A 20,414-nucleotide genomic window follows, 5' to 3' on the forward strand; every position below is an offset into this window, starting at 1 on the left:
GTAGTTGATAATCCCATTACCCTACTTCCCTCTTTCCTGAATACATTCTATCCTACTCATCTATGGTTCCCCACATTGACACCTCATCAACCCATATGGTTGAGTTATACAATAGCTACTCATTTGGGTGCTAACAGAAAATGTGCACTCTAAGAACGTGGGGATAAATTGACAACTTGGGGTTGATCATTGATTATGTCTAACAAAGGGTGCAAACATTCAGATTAAAGTCACATGTTGCATCAGTTTTTCTGACTCAACATACCACCAATCCTTTCTTAAGCCACAAAACTCTTTCCATGACATTAAGAAATAGCTTTCTGGACTAAGCATATAAAGGTAAACTCAAATAGGAAAAATTTCTGAGATAGCCATAACCAAATTTGAGCTCTGTAACAAACCCCCTGTCATCAACATATTTTTGGATTGTGGGTAGCTAAGGTTTAAGTGGATAGCACCAAAACTTAGTTATGCCCTAGCATGGGAAAAATCTAGTGAGAGACATTCTGAACATCAAGGATTGATCAAATTGACCTTGTCTAAGTTTGCCAACAAAAGAGTACCAGGCACAAGATTGATTCCAAATTTGAAGCATGCATAAAAGTGACCTCAGTTGAATGAACTTAGGTGGTGTTTTCCAAGATATCGTTGCATCTGCTCACTTAGGAGAACATGGAAGTTGTATCTCTATATCACACTCAGGGGCTCCGCAATACAAGGATTTTGTGTCTTGCCTGTCATTGCATTGCTCGGTCTGTATCATATAAATCCTATACATGTACAGTTTAACAGGCATAACGTATCAATCTTTCATAAGAGAGCATGATGATCTTGACACAATGATCTTGCAATGCCTCTTCAATCCTCCAAAACGATACTCCAATCAAAACAATGGTTTCTTCTAGTACTCTATCTTCCTCAATAGTTTATAATCAATTATATTCAGGGCCAGCCACAAACCTTGAGTCTAGATCAAAATGTCTAAACCCTTAAATAATAATAAAATACTAAGCAGCCTAAATATGGCAACTAAACCAGAAATTTTGTCACTAACGATATGTGAAAAAACTGAATATGCTAGATGTCTCTCCCTTATACATGATGATTGATGTTTAAATGCTTGTGTTTGGTCTTACATACATCTACGACACAAAATATGAAGACTGTTTGCATCTTTGCACAATGTGATGAATTTGGTCGCATACACATACAAACAATCATTGATATACATCAAATTAGTTTCCTAGTCAGAGGCTCTGATTGGATCTCACAAAACTACACAAATACACCCTATGAACCAGTTGCTGATCAGTTACAAAGGAGCCATGGTAAGTATATGCTTCCTCTTAATTCACAGCGCATATGACAATGTCTTAACCATTGAATGATAAAGTTCATCACCAACAGCAATAGTCTTGATCATACCTTCCATCCTCAAAAATGAATGTGGTTTTCATCATCCATCTAACTATCAAAAACCCTCCATTCTTTTTTTGCAGGTGGGTATTTAATGCCTACATTTCAGTGTCATTTAGTAAAGTTGTGCGGTTAATGTGATTTGAACCCAGGTGCATGGGTAAATACAAATATGGGTTACCAAATAGGGCACAACTCCAAGCCTCAGTACAACTCATGCATATATATTTCCCATAGAAACATAGGTAGCAGCACACTTTTTATCCAACTCTACTGATTGCTCAAAAGCCCATCTCCCAAGCTTCACATTACTCCATTTTCTACAAGAGCCCAATATACTTCGTAATAGAGGAAGATTTTCAGAATAGGGAGCCGTGTCAAGGAAAACATTCAGCTTGTCAAAGCATCCTGCACGGCCAAACAGATCAATCATACATGTATAGTGTTCTTGAGTCGGAATCAAACAGTATTGCGCGCACATTTCATCAAATAAAATTTCGCCCTCCTTCACTAGACCTGCATGACCACATGCATTCAGCAAAACAACGAATGTAACAATATCTGGCATAACATCTTCGGTTTTCATTCTGTTATAAAGATCTAAAACCATATAAACTTGACCAAACTGGCCATACCCAGCGATCACAGCATTCCAAGACACAACATCATGGATTGGAATGCCCTCAAACACGGCTCGTGCTTTCCTCAATTCTCCACATTTTGAATACATCTCCACCAACGCGTTGCCAAATACGAAATATTTCTCCAATAACCCGTTGTTCCTAACCTCAGCATTTATATCCATCCCAATCTCTAGAGACCCCACAATGCTACAAGCTTTCAAAATGCAGACATATGTTACCTCATCCGGACAGACATTTATATCTTTCATTTGTTTGAAGCATTTCAATGCCTCATCGCCAAGCCCATTTTGGGTATATCCAGTGATCAGTGCATTCCAAGTAACAATATCCCAAACTGGAAGCTTTTCAAACACTTCTTGTGCTTTCTCTAATGCCCCACACTTGCAATACATGTCCAGTACCGCATTGCCAAGAACAACGTCTTTCTCCAATAAATCATGCTTTCTGACCTCAGCATATATATCTTCCCCAATCTCCAGAGACCCAACAATACCACAAGCTCTCAAAACGGACACATAAGTTACAGAATTGGGAGAGACTCCCCTATCCTTCATTTGTCTGAAACATATCAAGGCTTCATCACCAAGTCCATTTTGGGCATATCCAGCAATCAGGGCACTCCAAGCCACAACATCCTGTTCCTCAAGCTGATTAAATACTTCTCGTGCTTTTGTTAGCATGCCACATTTTGAATACATGTCCACCAATGCATTTCCAATTAAGACATCTTTCTCTAATAATCCTTTCTCTCTGATCTCAGAAACAATATCTTCCCCAATTTCAAGACACCCCACCATGCCACAAGCTTTCAAAATACTGACATAAGTTACTGCACTTGGAAAAAAACCCGCACCTTTCATTTGTTTGAAACATTTTAAGGATTCATCTCCAAAACCATTTTGGGCATATCCAGAAATCAGGGCATTCCATGAGACCACATCACGCATTGGAAGCCGCTCAAACAATTCCTGAGCTTTTTCAAGTGCACCACACTTGCAATACATATCCACTAATGCGTTGCCAACCATGACATCTTTCTCCAATAACCCTTGCTTTGTAACCTCAAGGCATATATCTTTTCCAGCCTCCAGAGACCTCAAGATGCCACAAGCTTTCAAAACACTGACATAAGTTATGGCATTTGGACAGACTCCTGCATCTTTCATTTGCAAGAAACATTTCAATGCTTTGTCAGCAAGTCCAACTTGGGTATATCCTGCAATCAGGACACTCCATGACACAACAGTTTTTTCTGGAAGCTCTTCAAAAACTTCTTCTGCTTTCACTAGTGCACCACACCTGGAATACATATCCACCAATGCAGTTCCTAGCATGACATCTTTCTCCAATAATCCTTGACGTTTAACCTCAACATGTATATCTTCCCCTATCTCTAGACACCTCATGAAGCCACATGCTTTCAAAACAGAGATGTAAGTTATCGAATTTGGATAGAATCCTGCATCTTTCATTCCTCTGAAGCATTTCAGGCATTCATCACTGAGTTGGTTTTGGGCATATCCAGCAATCAAAGTACTCCAAGAGACAATGTTCTGCTCTGGCAGTTCCTCAAATACTTTCTGTGCTTTTTGCAGTTCACCACACTTGCAATACATGTCCACCAATGCATTGCCGAGCACCACATCTTTCTCCAATAACCCTTTATTTCTGACTTCAGCATATATATCTTCCCCAATATCTAGAGATCCTTCAATGCCACAGGCTTTCAATATACAGATGTAAGTTACGGAATTCGGACATAGCCCTGTAACTTTCATTTGTCTAAAGCATTCCAATGCTTCATGACCAAGTCCATTATGGGAATATCCACCAATCAGCGCATTCCAAGTCACAACATTCCGCTCACGAAGCTCCTCAAACACTTTTCGTGCTTTGTCCAAAGCACCACATTTGGCATACATGTCTGCCAATGCAGTACCAAGCACAACATCTTTCTCCAATAACCCTTGCTTTCTTACCTCAGCATATATATACTCCCCAATCTCGAGAGACTTCACAATGCCACAAGCTTTCAAAACAGAGGCATAAGTTACTGGATCAGGAGAAAATCCCTCATTTCGCATTCTTCCAAAGCATTGTAATGCTTCATGGCCGAGCCTATTTTGGGCATATCCACAAATCAAGGCATTCCAAGACACAACATCCCGCACTGAGAGATGCTCAAATATCTCTCTTGCTTCCTCCAATGCACCACATTTGGCATAAGCTGTGATCAGAGAATTGGCAATATAAGCATCTTCTGCAATCAAGTTGTGCTTAACGATTTCCCCATGTATCCTTTGCACCTTTGATATGTCCTTCTCTTTTCGACATAATTTTATCTGATTCAAAAGCCTAATTCGATGTCCAAACTGAACTTTTCGCAACAGTACATCATCATCACAAACCACCTTCCCAGTGGAATGAGGCAAGCTCGTGTCCTTTAACTTATCAATTGCAAATGGTGGATTGGAGACCCAACATGCATCCAACATGGATTCCCTGCTTTGTTTGTGCCTAAGGAAGGGGGGATGTGAAGAAAGCCATAGAGGTGCAAGGTTTCCCAGAGGGAGAAACTTTTGACACTTGGAAGTGGGCTTACCTTGTGGTGGTTATCCGAGAAGCTTGATGGGTCTCTGAAGAAGAAGTAGTAGTTCCATGAGAGCTTGGTGTCTGTGGAAAACATGAAGGGATAGTATGCATTTATGTATGTATGTATGCATGAGAAATGAGAAATTAGTACTGCATAATATGTACAGAGGGAGCCTGCACAAACAGAAAAGAACTTATTTTAAGAGAGATGGATCTGGGCCAGGAGATTGGATGAGGTGAAACTAATTTGAGAGGAATAGTTTGGTTAAAACAAAAAAGATATGGAAGATTAGGATAAAGTACACAATATAGCCTTAAGCTAGATATAGTCATTTGGAAGTGAGACCTTTGTGCACAAATTAGATAAGATAACCACAACAAGAAGTTGTCATCAAATTTACAAGGCATGTCACATTTGATATGTACAATAATGTCCGACTAATTTTAGATAATATGCATTCACGCACTTGTTTGCATTCGGAACCTACCCTTGATGTAGTGACAGTTCACCATAGGTTTCATGTATACATCCAAGGGGCTGGTCCTTTCATTCTTGCTCATGGAAATGGATGGTGGTCTAAATTTCAAGCATACACATATATAAAAACAAGCATTAGACATAGAAATGCTAACCACACCTCACTTAATCGAAAAATCCACACATACAAAATGAGTTATTAGGATTTGGCTAAGTAGGGCTTAACCCTAATCACTCAACTTACTATAGTAAATGATAAAAAACGGAGGGATCGAGCTCTAGCTTAGGTTACAAGAGGATAGCAAAACTAAACGAAGAAGAAGACGCAACCAAAAAATTGCGTTTATAGCGGTTTTTCACAAAAGGCTTGTCCCATTTTACATTGAGGGGACCATTTTATCTAAATCTCTAGAAGCGAATTTGTTCTATCCCCCCTTTTCCTAGGTGTAAATACTAAGTTTAGTACCCACACAATGTTTATGTCTTCATGGGTTGTGCTATATATGACGAATATGTAATACCAATCAACCTTTATCTTCGAGGTTTTCTAAGAAACAATGGTAGTTATTGAATTAGACTTGAAGTCCTTGTTCTATAATTTTTTTGATGGGCATGATATTTTTGTTTGTGGTACCAGGTAAAGACATGCAAGATGTTCTAACGCACTCTTGATGTCCATTACCATTGTCAAAAAATACACATTTGCTATATTAAATCGAGTTATTTGTGTCATCACCCATCTCCATATAGTGAACCCAACTAGGTGTAACTCGCAAAACCATTCATCAATCATGATGATATGGTTGGATATCCCCGAGTAATGAACCACATGTAGTTGGCCCCACTTGTTCTTGTTGACCTGGAGTTGGCTTTCTAGATCACAAGAAATAATTTGCCATGTGCACAAGTCTCAAAGTTGTAGGCATAAATTGTGAGTTGCATCCATCCATGGGTGGCAACCCTCTTCATTTTTCAAAAATGACCTCCATGTTGATGCACATATGTGTCTAAAAGTGTGATGGAACCACGGGGATTTGAGAACTAGAAGAATACCTTGGTGTTTGGTCGTTCATCTTTGTTCGTAGCCTTACCAAGTCTAGGCCTTGTCTTGCTCTTAGTTTCCATCTTGCTGCGAACTTACCTCTGACTCCTACCGAGTCTTTTCTAAATCCTAGCGATTGTCTCTCATTCCTACCTCTCTTCTTCCTGTTATCTCTCATCTTGATATTGGATCTCTTCTCGCTCCTAGCTCTTGCTTGGCCAATAGGTCTCTTTGCTCCTAATTCTCCTCTCATTGAGTGAGGTCTCTCCCTTCCTACTCCCTCATTCTAGAGTAGTAATATCCCTTCTTAGGAAGGAATCACATACAAGATGGTATATTTATTGGATCCCAAAGGTGAAATTCGGCATCCTAATTGTGAACAATGACAAATTTGATATATTCTTTTCCATTATTTTCTTTGTCCCTTCCAATCTAGGCAACCCCACAAATGAGCCAATCTTTCTCTTTTATAGCTCAAGGGTGACTATGTTTGGATTAGCATGTATCAAACAAAACATATTACAAAAGCTGATTTATACTCAGTTGGGGCTTGATCCTACTCCCTCCACGTTAGTAGGAAAGTGTTTTAATCTACTAAGGTTTTTGATATTTATTTTCAACCACTTCCTTACAAAGAAACTTATCCTTCATTAGGATGTCGAAATCCAAGGGTTCTAGTCACTTTCTCCTTGTGACAGGATCATGTCACGATAATGTAGTATGGTTTTGTATAGTACAAGCACTTTATTATTTTTTCAATGGTTTTTGTTGCTACCTTAGAATCTTCCCTTGTTTCATGGTTTCCCCTTTAGCCATGTGCCCCATGTGTGTTTATGTGCTTGGTCGTCAATGATCACACAAGGTTTTGTGCCATTTTGCATGCTTCATTTGTGCATTGATTAATCCTTTATTGTCTTCTTCTTTTTTGCCATCGATATGGGTTTCGGGTAGTGTATTTTAAGACAAACTCTCAAAGTTAGGCTAGAGGTTTCAAGTTTCCCCTACTTATGTCTTATTTGCAAATTGCAAGTGAAATGGAATAATGTGCTTGGTCATCAGTGATCACACAAGGTTTTGTGCCATTTTTCATGGTTACGTTGTTCATTGATTAATGTTATATTATCTCCCTCTTTTTCCCGTTGATAAGGGTTTTGGCTAATGTATTTTAAGGTAAACTTTGTTGGCATAAACCTTATTGTCTCGAACTCTCAAAGTTAGGTTAGAGGTTTCAAGTTTCCCCTATCTATGTCTTATTGCAAACTGCAAGTGAGGTTAGCTTGCTCTCCATGGTTTAGAGATTCCATACTAATCTAGATTTTATGTATGTATTGTTGAGTTTTAGGATTTTCCTTCATTATTCTCTTTCCCTCCCAACTAAAGCTCTTTTTGTGCATGTATCATGAACTTTGACCCATTTTTCTTCTAACATTACCGTGACCATGAAGGAGGACTTAATGGGTAACGAAATGAACCTTATCTCGACCTAAATTATTGTTATGGTCAAGCACATAATGATAATATTAAGGATTTGATAAGGAAAAGACATGCTCATTAATTGCCATGATCTTTTCCCATGTCCCATAGTTCACAATAAAAGTCAGAGGTATGTTTGTAAATTGGGAGCTAACAATGCACTTTGCAAAGAGTGTGTGTGAGAGAGAGAGATGTGACACCCTTTGTACTCGAGAGGGGTGTTGAAGTTTACAAGCTCAATCGCATCCATCAAAATATTATATTACATAAAGCTTGAGTGATTTCAAAATTATATCCAACGGTTATAGAATAGGTTTAGTCGCATTTATAATGGTATTAGAATAGTTTTTTTGTTGTTGTTTCGATTTGGAGGCCCGTGGCTATTCCCCAAACGTGTCAAGTCTTAATATTTCATGAAATGGCCTTGGGCTTAACTTAAGAAGCCTCCCCCCCACTAGCTTCACGTGCTATTCAAGCTATGATGTGGCCCATTCCTCTCCTATTACGCATCCTTAAACTATGTGTTATGTGAGCAATGTAAGTAAGAAGTGTTGGGAAGGATCATCCAAGGGATAATATATCATGAAGAATCTCAAGGGCTACTCGATTTCAATATTCAAGCTATGATGTGGCCCATTCCTCTCCTGTTTCTGATCCTTAAACTATGTGTTATGTGAGCAATGTAAGTAAGAAGTGTTGGGAAGGATCATCCAAGGGATAATAAATATATCATGAAGAAACCTCATGGGCTACTTGATTTCAAAATATGGCAGGCTATATTTGTAGTTTCGGAGAATTTGGGGCCCATGTTTGTCTACTATACAAAGGAGAAGAAAGTCTACAAAAATACATACATACATACATACATATACATATAAATTATAATGATATATGTATGTATTTCCAAGACACTACTGTTTTTCGTATTTAGTCGTGCAACACAGGAAAATAACAGGATCGCGAAGAAGCCTGCAGATTGTGATTCCAGGTTAGTGTCTGATCTAAGAATGTACTCCTTATTCTTCTGTTTATTTCCTTCTTGAAATTATCGGCTGTTTGATCTTCCGTAAATTCTAAGTTGCTTGTCTTCAATACATCTTTCTTAGAACGTCCTGCTTTTGGCCAAATCATTGACTTTAATGACGACATTGTGTGAGATATATTTAGTGTTGGTTGAACTTAGGATCAATTCATACAAATCTAGATATCATCAATCAGGAGACATGAATCAGATCAGAGTTCACCAGAAACCTTTTTTTTTTTCGTTTTTTCTTTTTCACCAACAAAAGTACTTTCTTTTCAGCTCTTTGTTAGTATGTATATTGTGAAAAAAATAGTTCTATGTAGAGAATCATCGAAATCATAACTGCTGTAGATAAAGGCAAAGATTTTTGCAATCGTAAATTTTCATATAAATTTTGTTCCTTTGCCAAAACGTCTGTTCCAAGAAACAATACACAAGCTCACAAGAGAAATATGGAGAGTATATGAATCAATCACTCAATAAAGATTTAATTGTAAAATCAGAATCCAAAATCATGGCTCACAATGTTCGATTACAAGATTTAAGCCATAGTCATGTTTAACATCAATGAATCATGGAGATATTGCTTCATAGTTTTGAAGTTCTACAATGAGATGAGGACTTCCACTGGCTGTTGCTTGGCAATCGTCAGTACTTCCACTGCTGATGATCCTGTTAATGGTGATGGTGATGGTAATGATGTTGGGGATGCTGGTGAGGTTGATGATGATGATGATTAAGAGGCCAATGATTGTGGTGGTGGTGGTGATGATGATGAGAGAGACAGTTGCTGAATGGTACTCCTATAATTATTTGCACCGCTTCCTTCCATCCTCATGCTAATACTTTTGAGACAAACCTGATTGATTCCCCATTCACTGCTTCTGAGCCCCCCCTTATTTCGCACGTTCCTACGTTTTATCATTAGCTTCTTAAGACGTTGTTTTCTTTGTTCTATTTCTTTGCTTTGGTCTTGTTCCCACAGCACACACACATTTGTATTGCAATGCATTATATTATCGATAGGAAACAAATCTTGATATGAGAAGAAAACTCACTAAAAATGATTACAATGAAGTGATTTACAGGTTATTGTATCATCTACAAACTACAAATATTTAAAAAAGAGGGCATATATACACATCTCACTATCTTTTGAGACATATCCAGAATGTTAAGATTGACGGAAGTGAAAATCTTCCTAGTCTAGAGTGAAAACTTTGATTTATGAGTGGAAAGATTATCTGGGATATGTCGATGATCCAAAGATGCTATCATACATCAAATGATGGTTTTCTATTTCCACGTTGACCCTAAGCATCTTTTCGATCATCAAATCAAATCCATTGCATTTGATACTGAAAGTGGAGCCGAGATTTTTATTGGGAACTTCTTGTAGGTGTCCATATTTTTGCTCCTTCTACAGTGTACAGTGGCCATGCGATAGCAGTGGTACTGTGGGCCTTTGTTTACCCATTTCTTTTATTTTTCGCCTACATGAGACTAACATATCATATGCAATGTCTTGTTGAGTATCCACCATAGACAATGTTGGGCTCTTGGAGATGTTAACACATCTTTCTCTCGTTATAGCTTTCTACAGCATTGATACTTGAACATTATTGTCTTAGTCAACTAAATTCTGAACGATATTTAAATCAACATTTGACATATTTCACAAGCATTTTGACCTTCCCAAGCAGTGATTTGAGCGTTAAAAGATGAATGAGAACATTATTAAAAAACAAGTTTTGGGTCTTCCTGAGCAGCTTCAAAACTGTTCCATAACCAGTGGTATACAAACTGTGACTCTTATGTTCAACTTCCTATTAATTGTTCGGTAGTCGTTGCAATCATATGTTACTTAGCTGTTTTCAGGCATGGATGGAGAGAAGAATCAAGCCAATTCTAATCAACATGATTCCCAGGTAAAAAAGTTTGTAAGGTAAGTTTTGTCTACAGCAACAAGACATTTTATGAATTTGCTCATGAAGCAATTCGAAACCTTATATTGTCTTGTAGGTAAATCCTAGCAACAATTGTTTTAAATTATAAAGTCATTTTATCTACAGATCGATGCTGCGCCTAAATTCCCTGTTCCTGGAAAGCAATTTTCAGAGATAATTCAGGTTCTATATACTTTCTTGACATTTCTTCTACATTATTAGCTTCTCTGAAGCAATCTTCCAAATTACAATTATGTTTGCAGGGTACAATGACTGAATTTACACTGTGCAGCTATGATGATTTCATTTTTGTAAGTTCTCTGATGTAGAAAACCTTATGTTGCCTCCTTTGTGAAATTAATAACAATACAGCAAATTGGGTCTCCAGGTACTGGCGACACAAGTCTCAAAGCTTGGAACAATGCTAGAAGCAAGGTTAGCCAGTTCCCCTTCTACTTCATGTATGCAGGATCTATACCAATTTACCCATACCCCCTCTTGAGCATAAAACTTGAAATCCTAAACTAGTCAATTCTAAACCATAGATCCTATAATATTGTGTTCTCCATGGAGCTTGTGTGAGCCAGAAAGTTTGTTCCAAAAATGGCTTGTTAAAACCCCTGATCTTATTAGTTTGATTCCAAATCCAGTTTTCTTTAATCGATTCTTATTCAATATGAAGGTTTTTGGGGTGTTCTATTTATTTTATGCTTCCTATGAGACACTTATCGTATGCCAAGTTAGTGATTACTCACTACTGCAAATAATGTTAAAAGCATTGGAGAGTGCATGAATGGAGAAGAAATTAGTATCCTCGATACAAAGAAATGTCATTTTTTATATTCTGTAAGTGTGAATAACAAGTGTTGATTTTGTGAAGCCTCAATGATGTACATGTCAAGGTTAGTTATAATTGTGATTACTAAAAATGTCAACTGTGCGAAGTCCTTGCAAGGTTCACGTAGTCATATGGTTTACTGCAGAAAGGAACAGGCATATGGTGCTCAGGCTACATTCAGCGTAAATGTACTTTTGGGCAAACGCGATGAGGTAAGCTTTTGTGCTTTTGTATGTTTCTTTAAGAATATTAATCTATTACATATTTGTTATTCCTTTCTTATTTTGGTAGCGTTATCAATACATGTTTTTTCTGTTACTGGGGGATTGATTGGAATTTTGACCAATGTTATGATATTGTTTCCTTGAACAATAATGTCTATGATGTTTATTTTACAGCCAATGTTGCAAGCCTGTGCAAGACAACTCATTGAACACATCAGGTATGCATTGTCTTGGAAATAAGAGCTTTTAGTGATATTTCGTTTGTCAAATGAAGATAAAGATCCTCTATGATGGGTGATTGGAGTATGTTATTTCATATGTGTAATTTTCGTTTTGCAGCAATGCAGGCCAATCAAGACCTTTGTTTCTTTCTCTCGGACTGAAAGATCATTCGTTGGTGAGTCTTACCAAGCAAGCATTTGTTTGACATATTCTTTTTACTTTTAGCCAAATTCTCTTTATGCCATGGTTTTTCACTGTTGGACCTTGTTATTGGCAACAGGAAACTATGAAGGCAATAATAGAAACAGTTATTGCCAACAAGATATGGTGAAAGATTCTCCTTTGGGCACTTCATTGGTTGATTGATTTAAGGTTTGGTATCGACGTTATACGCTACACTAGTGTGGTCTAGATAACTTGTAATGGTTTATTGTTTTCAATACTTAAATCAAATAGACCAAAAAATTTCAAGGGGTCTACTATCCTTGGTTCACATATCTTATGCGTTTTTTTTAGTTTGTAAAAAATGTTTTCTTGTGAGGGAAAAGTGATTTCACTTTCTTACACATGTCTTCTCAATTCAATACACATGTCTTCTCAATTCAATGTGTATGTTTAACTGAAATCATCCTTGGATAATACCAAAAAGTTGATTTGTATCTTTTTGGTTCCATATTTGCTAATTGGTAGAAGTATGTTTTAGGGAGGTGAAACATGATTTTGCATTCATTGCCAAATGGTTCACTAATAGAAATGTTTGAATGTTAGCTTTTTGGCAAGAATTCTGTCAAATTAGGATGTGATTTCAAGCATATTTTCTCAAAATCCTCAACAGTGATTCTTATTTAAAGCGTCAAAGTGATTTCCCATAATTCTTTACATGCAAATGGTTCATTGATTGATAGAGCACGCACAAGAATAAAGGGTCCATGAATATATCATTTAGCCTAATAAGTTGATCTTCTATTAAAAATATATATAAAGGGCTAGTTATGAGTTTTTCATAGCACCTTTGATGTTGTGCTGCATACACTTTATTACAAGAAGCCTTAAAGCAAACAAAACTACAATGAGACTCAAGAGAGTTCACCTCCATAGTTGTGGTCTCCCAACCTAAATTAGAGGATAATGGTACCCCATTATTTGTGGTTAGTGGAATCCCATAAAGGGGCAAGGTTTTAAGAGTATGTGATAAGAGTTGAAGAGAAATAAATGGAGGGTTTCCTTGTTAAAGGAAACATAGGAATGGGTTTCTCTACACATGTTATAATGTAAGCAAGGATCACCATAAAGACCATAAGATGCCATAAGATTTCTAATATCGGAAAGTCTCGGTGATTCGAAAAGAAGAAGAGATACAAGTAAATGTCAAATTTGATATATTTGATTAGCCCATCAAAGCACAAAAAAATGTGGGTGTTGATATATTCATGTACGCATGTATGTACATACGAACGAAATGAGCAACATTTAAAGATAGCCGATAGGCAAAGTTATAATAATTGGGATTTGAACCCTTGATAGTGGATTCTAGAGCTGATGAATTATAGGTTATGAAGGGAAAACTATAATGTGTGATTTAAATGGTCATTGACAACCACAACCCCATGGTTATGAAGGGAAAACTATAATGTGTGATTTAAATGGTCATTGATAACCACAACCCCATGGTTATACTCCATTCATTGAGTTGCAATCAACGGTAACATTAGGTAGCTCTTTATTGGTTTAACAATGCTCCACATCAACATTGATCATTGTACAATGATGGTGATATGTAGTTTGGTACCCATTGAGCACGCCACATGGAGTGAGAAATCTAGTGAGGATATGCATTTCAATCATGAGTTCCTTCAATGCATTTTTGGTGAAGCCTTACAAATCACACTAATAAGAACCACGGGTTTAGATTAGAACATCAAAGCATATTTTATTCTAACACTAAATCTCATAAATCAAAGTCTTCTAAAGAAAAATAGAACATATTACACTTCAAAAAGAAAAACATCATTTGGCATTTAGATATGAAGTTCAATACACTTCGAAAAGATGTAAGACGAGTTTGTTGATAAATATAACCTCATTTGTTATCAACAGTTACACAATGCTCTGAAAGGTTGTTCTAGGCATCATCGTTCATAACAATCACATTGTACAAGAATTCTCTCCCTCTATAGTAGTAGCCTTGGAGAATCATTCCATCCTTAAGGTCGATGCCATCCATTACATCTATCTCTAAAAGAAATTGATGGGAGTCTATAAGGTATAGTTTAGAAGGGAACTGGTAAGTGCTTGATATGCTAACAGTCGAGCACCATTGTTAGCCTTCCTCGCAAATCAAAGAAGTTTTAAGCGTGTTTCCGAACTTGTGAAAATCCTACAATGCAGCATCGCAAAGGGAATAAAGAGTTAAGTCTCCTCTAGTGGAAGGAAGTGGGTGAAGCACTAGCATTATAAGCCTCAAAGTAACAATACATACATACATACATACATACATATGTATACATTTCTCAAGTCCTTTCGTGTTGAATTGCATTGAACTCTCTCTTTTGTTATGTTCTCCATCATACATACATACATACATACATACATACATACATACATACATACATACATATACATTTCTCAGGTCCTTTGGTGTTGAATTTTGCATTGAACTCTCTCTTCTGTTATGTTCTCCATCATACATACATACAATGATACATACATACATACATACATACATACATACATATATGTATACATTTCTCAAGTCCTTCGGTGTTGAATTGCATTGAACTCTCTGTTCTGTTATGTTCTCCATCCAAGAAACTAAGTGCTTCTTCAGGGACCCAGCAAACTTCTGGCACGACAACCATCACCACCACAAGGTAAGCCCACCTCAACCATCAAAGCGTTTCTCCTCAGGGGAACCTCACAACCCTGAAAGCTCTCTCTGTGGTTCTATTCACAGAGAAACCTCAATTCCCCCGATTTCAAGCACAAATATATACGGAAACCATGTTGGCTTCATGTCAGGTCCACCGTCGAACCCAACATTTGTGAGCGACAAGTTAAAGGAACCGACCTTGTTTGCATTGCGGGTATGGAGATTTATGATGATGATCAGCTTACTCCGAAATTGTGGTTTCATGACCGGATCACACTTCTGAACCTGATAAAGTTGTGCCAGAAAGAGAAGAACATATCAACTGTGCGGAGGATACATGCTGACATTCTCAAGTCAAACTTGATTGCAAAGGATGTTTATATTGGGAATGCCTTGATTACGACATATGCTAAATGTGGTGCACTCAAGAAAGCACGTGAAGTATTTGAGCAACTCCCAGTGCAAAATGTTGTGTCTTGGAATGCTTTGATTGGTGGATATGCCCAAAATAGGCTAGGTAGTGATGCATTGAGATATTTCAGACAAATGGAAAATGTAGGAGTATGTCCAAATACGATCACCTACATTTTTGTTTTAAAAGCATGTGGGGTTGTGCGATCTCTAGAGATTGGGGAATTTGTAGATGTTGAGATCAGAAAACAAGGGCTTTTGGAGAAAGATATTGTCCTGGGCACTGCATTGGTGGACATGTATTGTAAATGTGGTGCATTGGAGAGAGCACAGAATGTGTTTGAACAGCTTACAGAAAAAACAATTGTGACGTGGAATGCTTTAATTGCTGGATTTTCTCAAAATGGACTAGGGCATGAAGCATTGAAATGCTTGAAACAATTGAAAGTTTCTAGCGCCTGTCCAAATTCAGTAACTTATCTCTGCATTTTCAAAGCTTGTGGCATTTCCAGGTCTCTTGAGGTTGGGGAAGATATAGATGCTGAGGTCAGAAAGCAAGGTTTATTGCAAAAGGATATTATGCTTGGTACTGCATATTTGGACATGTATTGCAAATGTGCTCAGTAGAGAAAGCAAGAGAAGTGTTCGAGTTGCTTCCGCAACAGGATGTTGTATCCTGGAATACTCTGGTTGCAGGATATGCCGAAAATGGTTTTGGGGATGAAGCACTGAAATGTTTCAAACAAATGAATGAAGTGGGAATTCGTTCAAATACGGTAACTTATATATGCATTTTGAAAGCTTGTGGTGTGTTGTGGGATCTCTGGAGATAGGGGACGACCTATACACCAAAGTAAGAAATCAAAGGTTATTGGAGAAAGATATCATGCTTGGCACTGCATTGGTGGACATGTATTCCAAATATGGTGCTCTACATAAAGCGTGGGAAGTATTTGAACAGCTTCCAGAGCGGAATGTTGTGACTTGGAGTACCTGATCGCTGGATATGCTCAAAATGGACTTGGCGATGAAGCGTTGACATGCTTCAAACAAATGAAAGGTTCATGTGTTTGTCCAAATTCGGTAACTTATGTTTGCATTCTGAAAGCTTGTGGCATTGTGAGGTCTCTAGTGATTGGGGAAGAAATATGTGCTGAAGTGAGAAAGCAAGGGCTACTGGAAAAAGACTTAATGTTGGGCAATGCATTGGTTGATATGTTTTCAAAATGTGGTGTTCTAGAGAAAGCACAAGTTGTATTTGAGCAGCTTCAAGTGCGGGATGCTGTATCTTGGAATGCCATGATTGTTGGATATGCTCAAAATGGACTCAATGGTGAACATTGAAATACTTCAGGAAAACGAAAGATGAAAGAGTTTGTCCCAATACAATAACCTATATCTGTATTTTGAAAGCTTGTGACATTGTTGGATCCTTAAAAATTGGGGAAGAAATAGATGCTGAGGTTAGAAATCAAGGGTTGTTACAGAAAGATGTTATCCTAGGCTCTGCATTCATAGACATGTATTCGAAATGTGGGGCATTGAAAAAAGCACGAGAAATATTTGAGCACCTTCCAGTACAGAATGCTGTGACTTGGAATCCGCTGATTGCTGGATATGGCCAGTTAGGTCAAATTAACGTGGTTTTGGACCTGTATAGTAGAATGAATGTTGAAGGTGTACCAGATGCTGTTACCTTGTTTTGCTGAATGCATGTAGTCATGTGGGTTTAGTGAAGGAAGGTGAAAAGTTGTTTGATGAGCTGTCAGTTGTATATTGTATAACTCCAATACTAGAACACTGCACCTGTATGGTTGATCTATTCGGCCGTGCAGGCTGTTTTGACAAGATGAAAGCCTTCTGACAAGGTTTCCCATTCAGGCCACCCTCCACTATTTCAGAGTATATTGAGTTCTTGTATAAAATGGAGGAATGAGAAGTTTGGGAGATGGGCATTTGAGCAATCAATACAACTGGATAAAAATTGTGCGGGTGCATGTCTGCATGGGCAATATGTTTGCAACATCTGAAATGCAAACAGCGGCAGGTAGTATAGTTGAGGCTTTTGTTAGAAAGGAATAATGACCTGAGTGAAAGCTAGAAGCTTGTAATGAGGAAAATAGATTTTTATGTACACAGCATGGGCGTGCACAGCACAACTATTTAAGTGCCAACAGAGGGCTAGGCTAATCATGTATATGTTTAGGAGGCTTCCCTTGCAAAAACAGAAAGAGGTGGGTGATGACCAGGTAAGTGGTGACTTGCCAAAATAGGAAAATAATCTCCATAAGTGCAAGCTGATTCCTCATGAAAAAACCCTGAAACTGATAGGAAAAAAGAATGAAGGTGAATCCAAAACTGAAACCTATTATCTGAGATCTTGATTGGAGCTTTGTGAAATCGAAGCTGAGACCTCAACATCTTCTTCTTCAGGTACAATTTGAAGGAGATACAGTACCCCACATCTTTTAGTGGTTTGCCATTTAAAGATTTGGTAACATATTTGCGAGGTTTCCTTGGAATGACTATACTCTAACCAATTTGTTCAAGCTTTTCCTTTGATTTACCGTATTTTAACCAAATTGTTCTAGCATGAACGTGCCCTAATGGAGTTATAGGAAACATTAACATTCTTTGTTCTTCTGTGGTCAAGATTTTTTGTGAAAGCAATGACACTTTTCACTCTCAGAATAAATAGTTATTGGCATTTGTTGTATGGCATATCACTCATTAGCTGCATCAAACATAGTACTTCAACATATGTGTAGAAATTTGCTTCTGTACTGATATTCAGTAGAGAAAGTTGACCAAAGTTTGCCTTGTAGTTAACCATGAAATGGGTGGGTTCACCACTAGATATAAAGCAGTATCCTGGAATGGATCTTTTATCATCTGAATACTAAGCCCAATTAACCTCCGAATAACCATACATTTCATCACCACTGGAGGACATTATATCATATTCAGTTATGCTGGACAAATACATACACACCAATTTGAGACATGAGGACTGCCCGAATATTGACTTATGCGAGTAAAAGGTGACATGTGCTTGGTGTGATCCTCAAATTCAGGTGAACCACCATTCTTGCTTAGGAAAGGTATGGTACAAGAGGCACAATGTGCACCAAAAATTCTCTATTTTGTGATCCTCAAAGACCTAATTCAGGTACTTGTACTCGGACAAAGAAGTAATCTATGAATTGCCATACTCCAATGAGATGTAATAATGGAAAAAGTATACTAAGGAACTCCCGTTGCTCAAGATCTTTCATCTTGAAATGAGAAGACAATGGATACTTAATTGCATTTTCAAGCGGTTGCCATCTATCATTCATTTGAATAAAAGATATTTCAACATCCATAGCTTTCGTCTAATGGGACATTCTCGATGCTTCCTCTACGTAAAGAAGGCTCGTTTCTCTACCAATGATTGTTGGTCAAAGCAATATTAACTTCAACCAAGCATGGTGAGTTCAATTTAATCATTGAAGATTTACAACACAATAGAAATTTTGGAAAATCAGAATCACCACCTCCATGAGGGCAATGATAAAACTCTACAATTGAAAGGGACATAAACCTTACTATACATGTTAACCCAAAACAAAGGCCAATTTTATGCTATCTTGACTAGAGCTACTTCAAAATTAAGATGAGATTCCAACAATTTTTTGTGAAGATGAATGAACGAAAGTCAGCAATAAATGTTTCTTGGGCCTTGCATCGGTAGGAAGGGTCATTATTGTTGTCACCTATTAGAATCATCCTTAAAGTATGAATGTATGCAAGAACAGAAGAGAATCATGAAATTAGCATGGCATGCATAGGTTTATAGTATACTCGCTCCTTACATTTGTGTTGTGTACCCAAAGCCATTGTTTAGGATACTAAAAGGAGATTACATTGTGTGACCAAAGTATTAATATATAGAAGACTACATGAAAAGATCATCCAAAATCTTGCATGGCATGGAGAGATGGATAATAACTGCTTTCCATGTTGCGTATAGTGACAGTGTCTATATCCCTAGACATTGTTTAGAACACTAAAAGGAGATTGCATTGTGTGGCCACGTTGAGAAGCCTTTAAAGACACATCAAGACGTGCTTATTGATGTGACTAAAAATGTGATGGTTTGTCTTGACTACCACTTTGCAACATCTTATTTACTACTGATAAAGAAATGTGGGATTGAAGTAAAGAATGTAAATTGTATTCGCATTTTTTAGGATGGGCGATGCATTATTACTACTCTTCGATGTGAACATGTAAATTTATTGGCAACTAGAGGGTAGGGTTAAATTTTGGTTGTTTTGGCATTGGTTACTAGTGGATGAATAGTTGTTTGATTGGAATGCACAAATGTTTAAAATATGGATACCTCATTTGGGTGAACTCTTGAAGTTGCTAATATTTTTCTTGAACAATTTCAAGCTTCACTACGAAGCCCTTGCTATAGTTAATTGGCATTGTGATCGTCATTATAATCTTATATGTAGAACTCAAGATCCATTCCCTTGTTTTGTATTTTGCTATTTATATTTGGATTTTGTACATTTATGAAGATATTCTAAAGAGTTGAAAACCCAAATACAAACACAACATTTCACCCACCCAATGAAATCCAAGTAAAAAAAGATGACCTTTGCCCTTTACCAGCAATATGGTCTATTGGCCCAAAGTAGGTATCCCTCTGTTACATAACTCATATCGTATTTTTTATCTAAATTTTGTGTGGTGGGCAAAAATGACAAATGCACATGGATACTCATGTACCTTATACATCTTTATGGTCTATGCAATTATTAATTATTGTAGTGGACATTGTCAACATGGTTGTTTGAAGGGTGGTGCAATCATTTCACTCACTATCTCACATTATTTAGAGGCAAACAACTATTGTACTATATGTTGGCACTCATTGTCTGATACTTTTTAGAAGGAAACAACTATTATAGTATATGTTAGTGTTCATTGTCTTGTATTGCTTGCAGCAAAATAACTTTTGTATTATATATTTTGGTAGATCAAGAACATTGTTCAAGACCTGAAACCATGAGTTTGACAATGGAAAGAATGATAGTCTCTTTCATAAAGGGATCAATTAACGTTGTGCTATAAGTAATCAACTTGCTTTTGCATACAATTGAATTGCAAGACTACTAAATGAGGGAATGTCTTCCATGATATGGAAAAGGAGGATAGAATCAATACTAGTTTGAATAAATTGAA

General features: G+C 37.3%; 4 protein-coding genes across 5 annotated transcripts; 3 read left to right on the plus strand and 1 right to left on the minus strand.

Moving 5' to 3' along the window:
* Window positions 1-914: 914 nt before the first annotated feature.
* On the minus strand, window positions 915-4,782 carry LOC147856476 (pentatricopeptide repeat-containing protein At3g09040, mitochondrial-like). The gene has a single exon (XM_087329170.1). It carries the CDS (start codon window positions 4,553-4,555, stop codon window positions 1,631-1,633), a length of 2,925 nt encoding a protein of 974 aa, XP_087185296.1. The 5' UTR covers window positions 4,556-4,782; the 3' UTR covers window positions 915-1,630.
* A 3,786-nt stretch (window positions 4,783-8,568) lies between these two features.
* LOC147856477 (proteasome assembly chaperone-like protein) lies at window positions 8,569-12,370 on the plus strand. 2 transcript variants are annotated; one of them, XM_087329176.1, is made up of 10 exons: window positions 8,569-8,633; window positions 10,373-10,463; window positions 10,548-10,597; window positions 10,742-10,798; window positions 10,879-10,926; window positions 11,004-11,050; window positions 11,599-11,665; window positions 11,852-11,895; window positions 12,017-12,074; window positions 12,180-12,370. In XM_087329176.1, the coding sequence occupies exons 2-10, from the start codon at window positions 10,391-10,393 to the stop codon at window positions 12,228-12,230; spliced, it is 495 nt and encodes a 164-aa protein (XP_087185302.1). In that variant the 5' UTR covers window positions 8,569-8,633; window positions 10,373-10,390; the 3' UTR covers window positions 12,231-12,370. The 2 variants fall into 2 exon arrangements, with proteins under 2 accessions (XP_087185302.1, XP_087185300.1); XM_087329174.1 differs by having other exon boundaries at window positions 8,575-8,633; window positions 10,352-10,463.
* A 2,345-nt stretch (window positions 12,371-14,715) lies between these two features.
* LOC147856478 (pentatricopeptide repeat-containing protein At4g18520, chloroplastic-like) lies at window positions 14,716-18,584 on the plus strand. Its single transcript, XM_087329173.1, has 2 exons — window positions 14,716-14,769; window positions 14,853-18,584. The coding sequence occupies exon 2, from the start codon at window positions 14,985-14,987 to the stop codon at window positions 15,804-15,806; it is 822 nt and encodes a 273-aa protein (XP_087185299.1). The 5' UTR covers window positions 14,716-14,769; window positions 14,853-14,984; the 3' UTR covers window positions 15,807-18,584.
* On the plus strand, window positions 15,967-16,888 carry LOC147856479 (pentatricopeptide repeat-containing protein At4g18520, chloroplastic-like). Its single transcript, XM_087329124.1, has 3 exons — window positions 15,967-16,168; window positions 16,288-16,512; window positions 16,593-16,888. Exons 1-3 carry the CDS (start codon window positions 15,967-15,969, stop codon window positions 16,886-16,888), a joined length of 723 nt encoding a protein of 240 aa, XP_087185250.1.
* Window positions 18,585-20,414: the final 1,830 nt, after the last annotated feature.

This window comes from Azolla caroliniana, unplaced genomic scaffold (genome assembly GCF_043228905.1).
Source record: "Azolla caroliniana isolate FFs.n. ecotype wild unplaced genomic scaffold, voAzoCaro1.0.p SCAF_13, whole genome shotgun sequence".
Classification (NCBI taxonomy): Eukaryota; Viridiplantae; Streptophyta; class Polypodiopsida; order Salviniales; family Salviniaceae; genus Azolla; species Azolla caroliniana.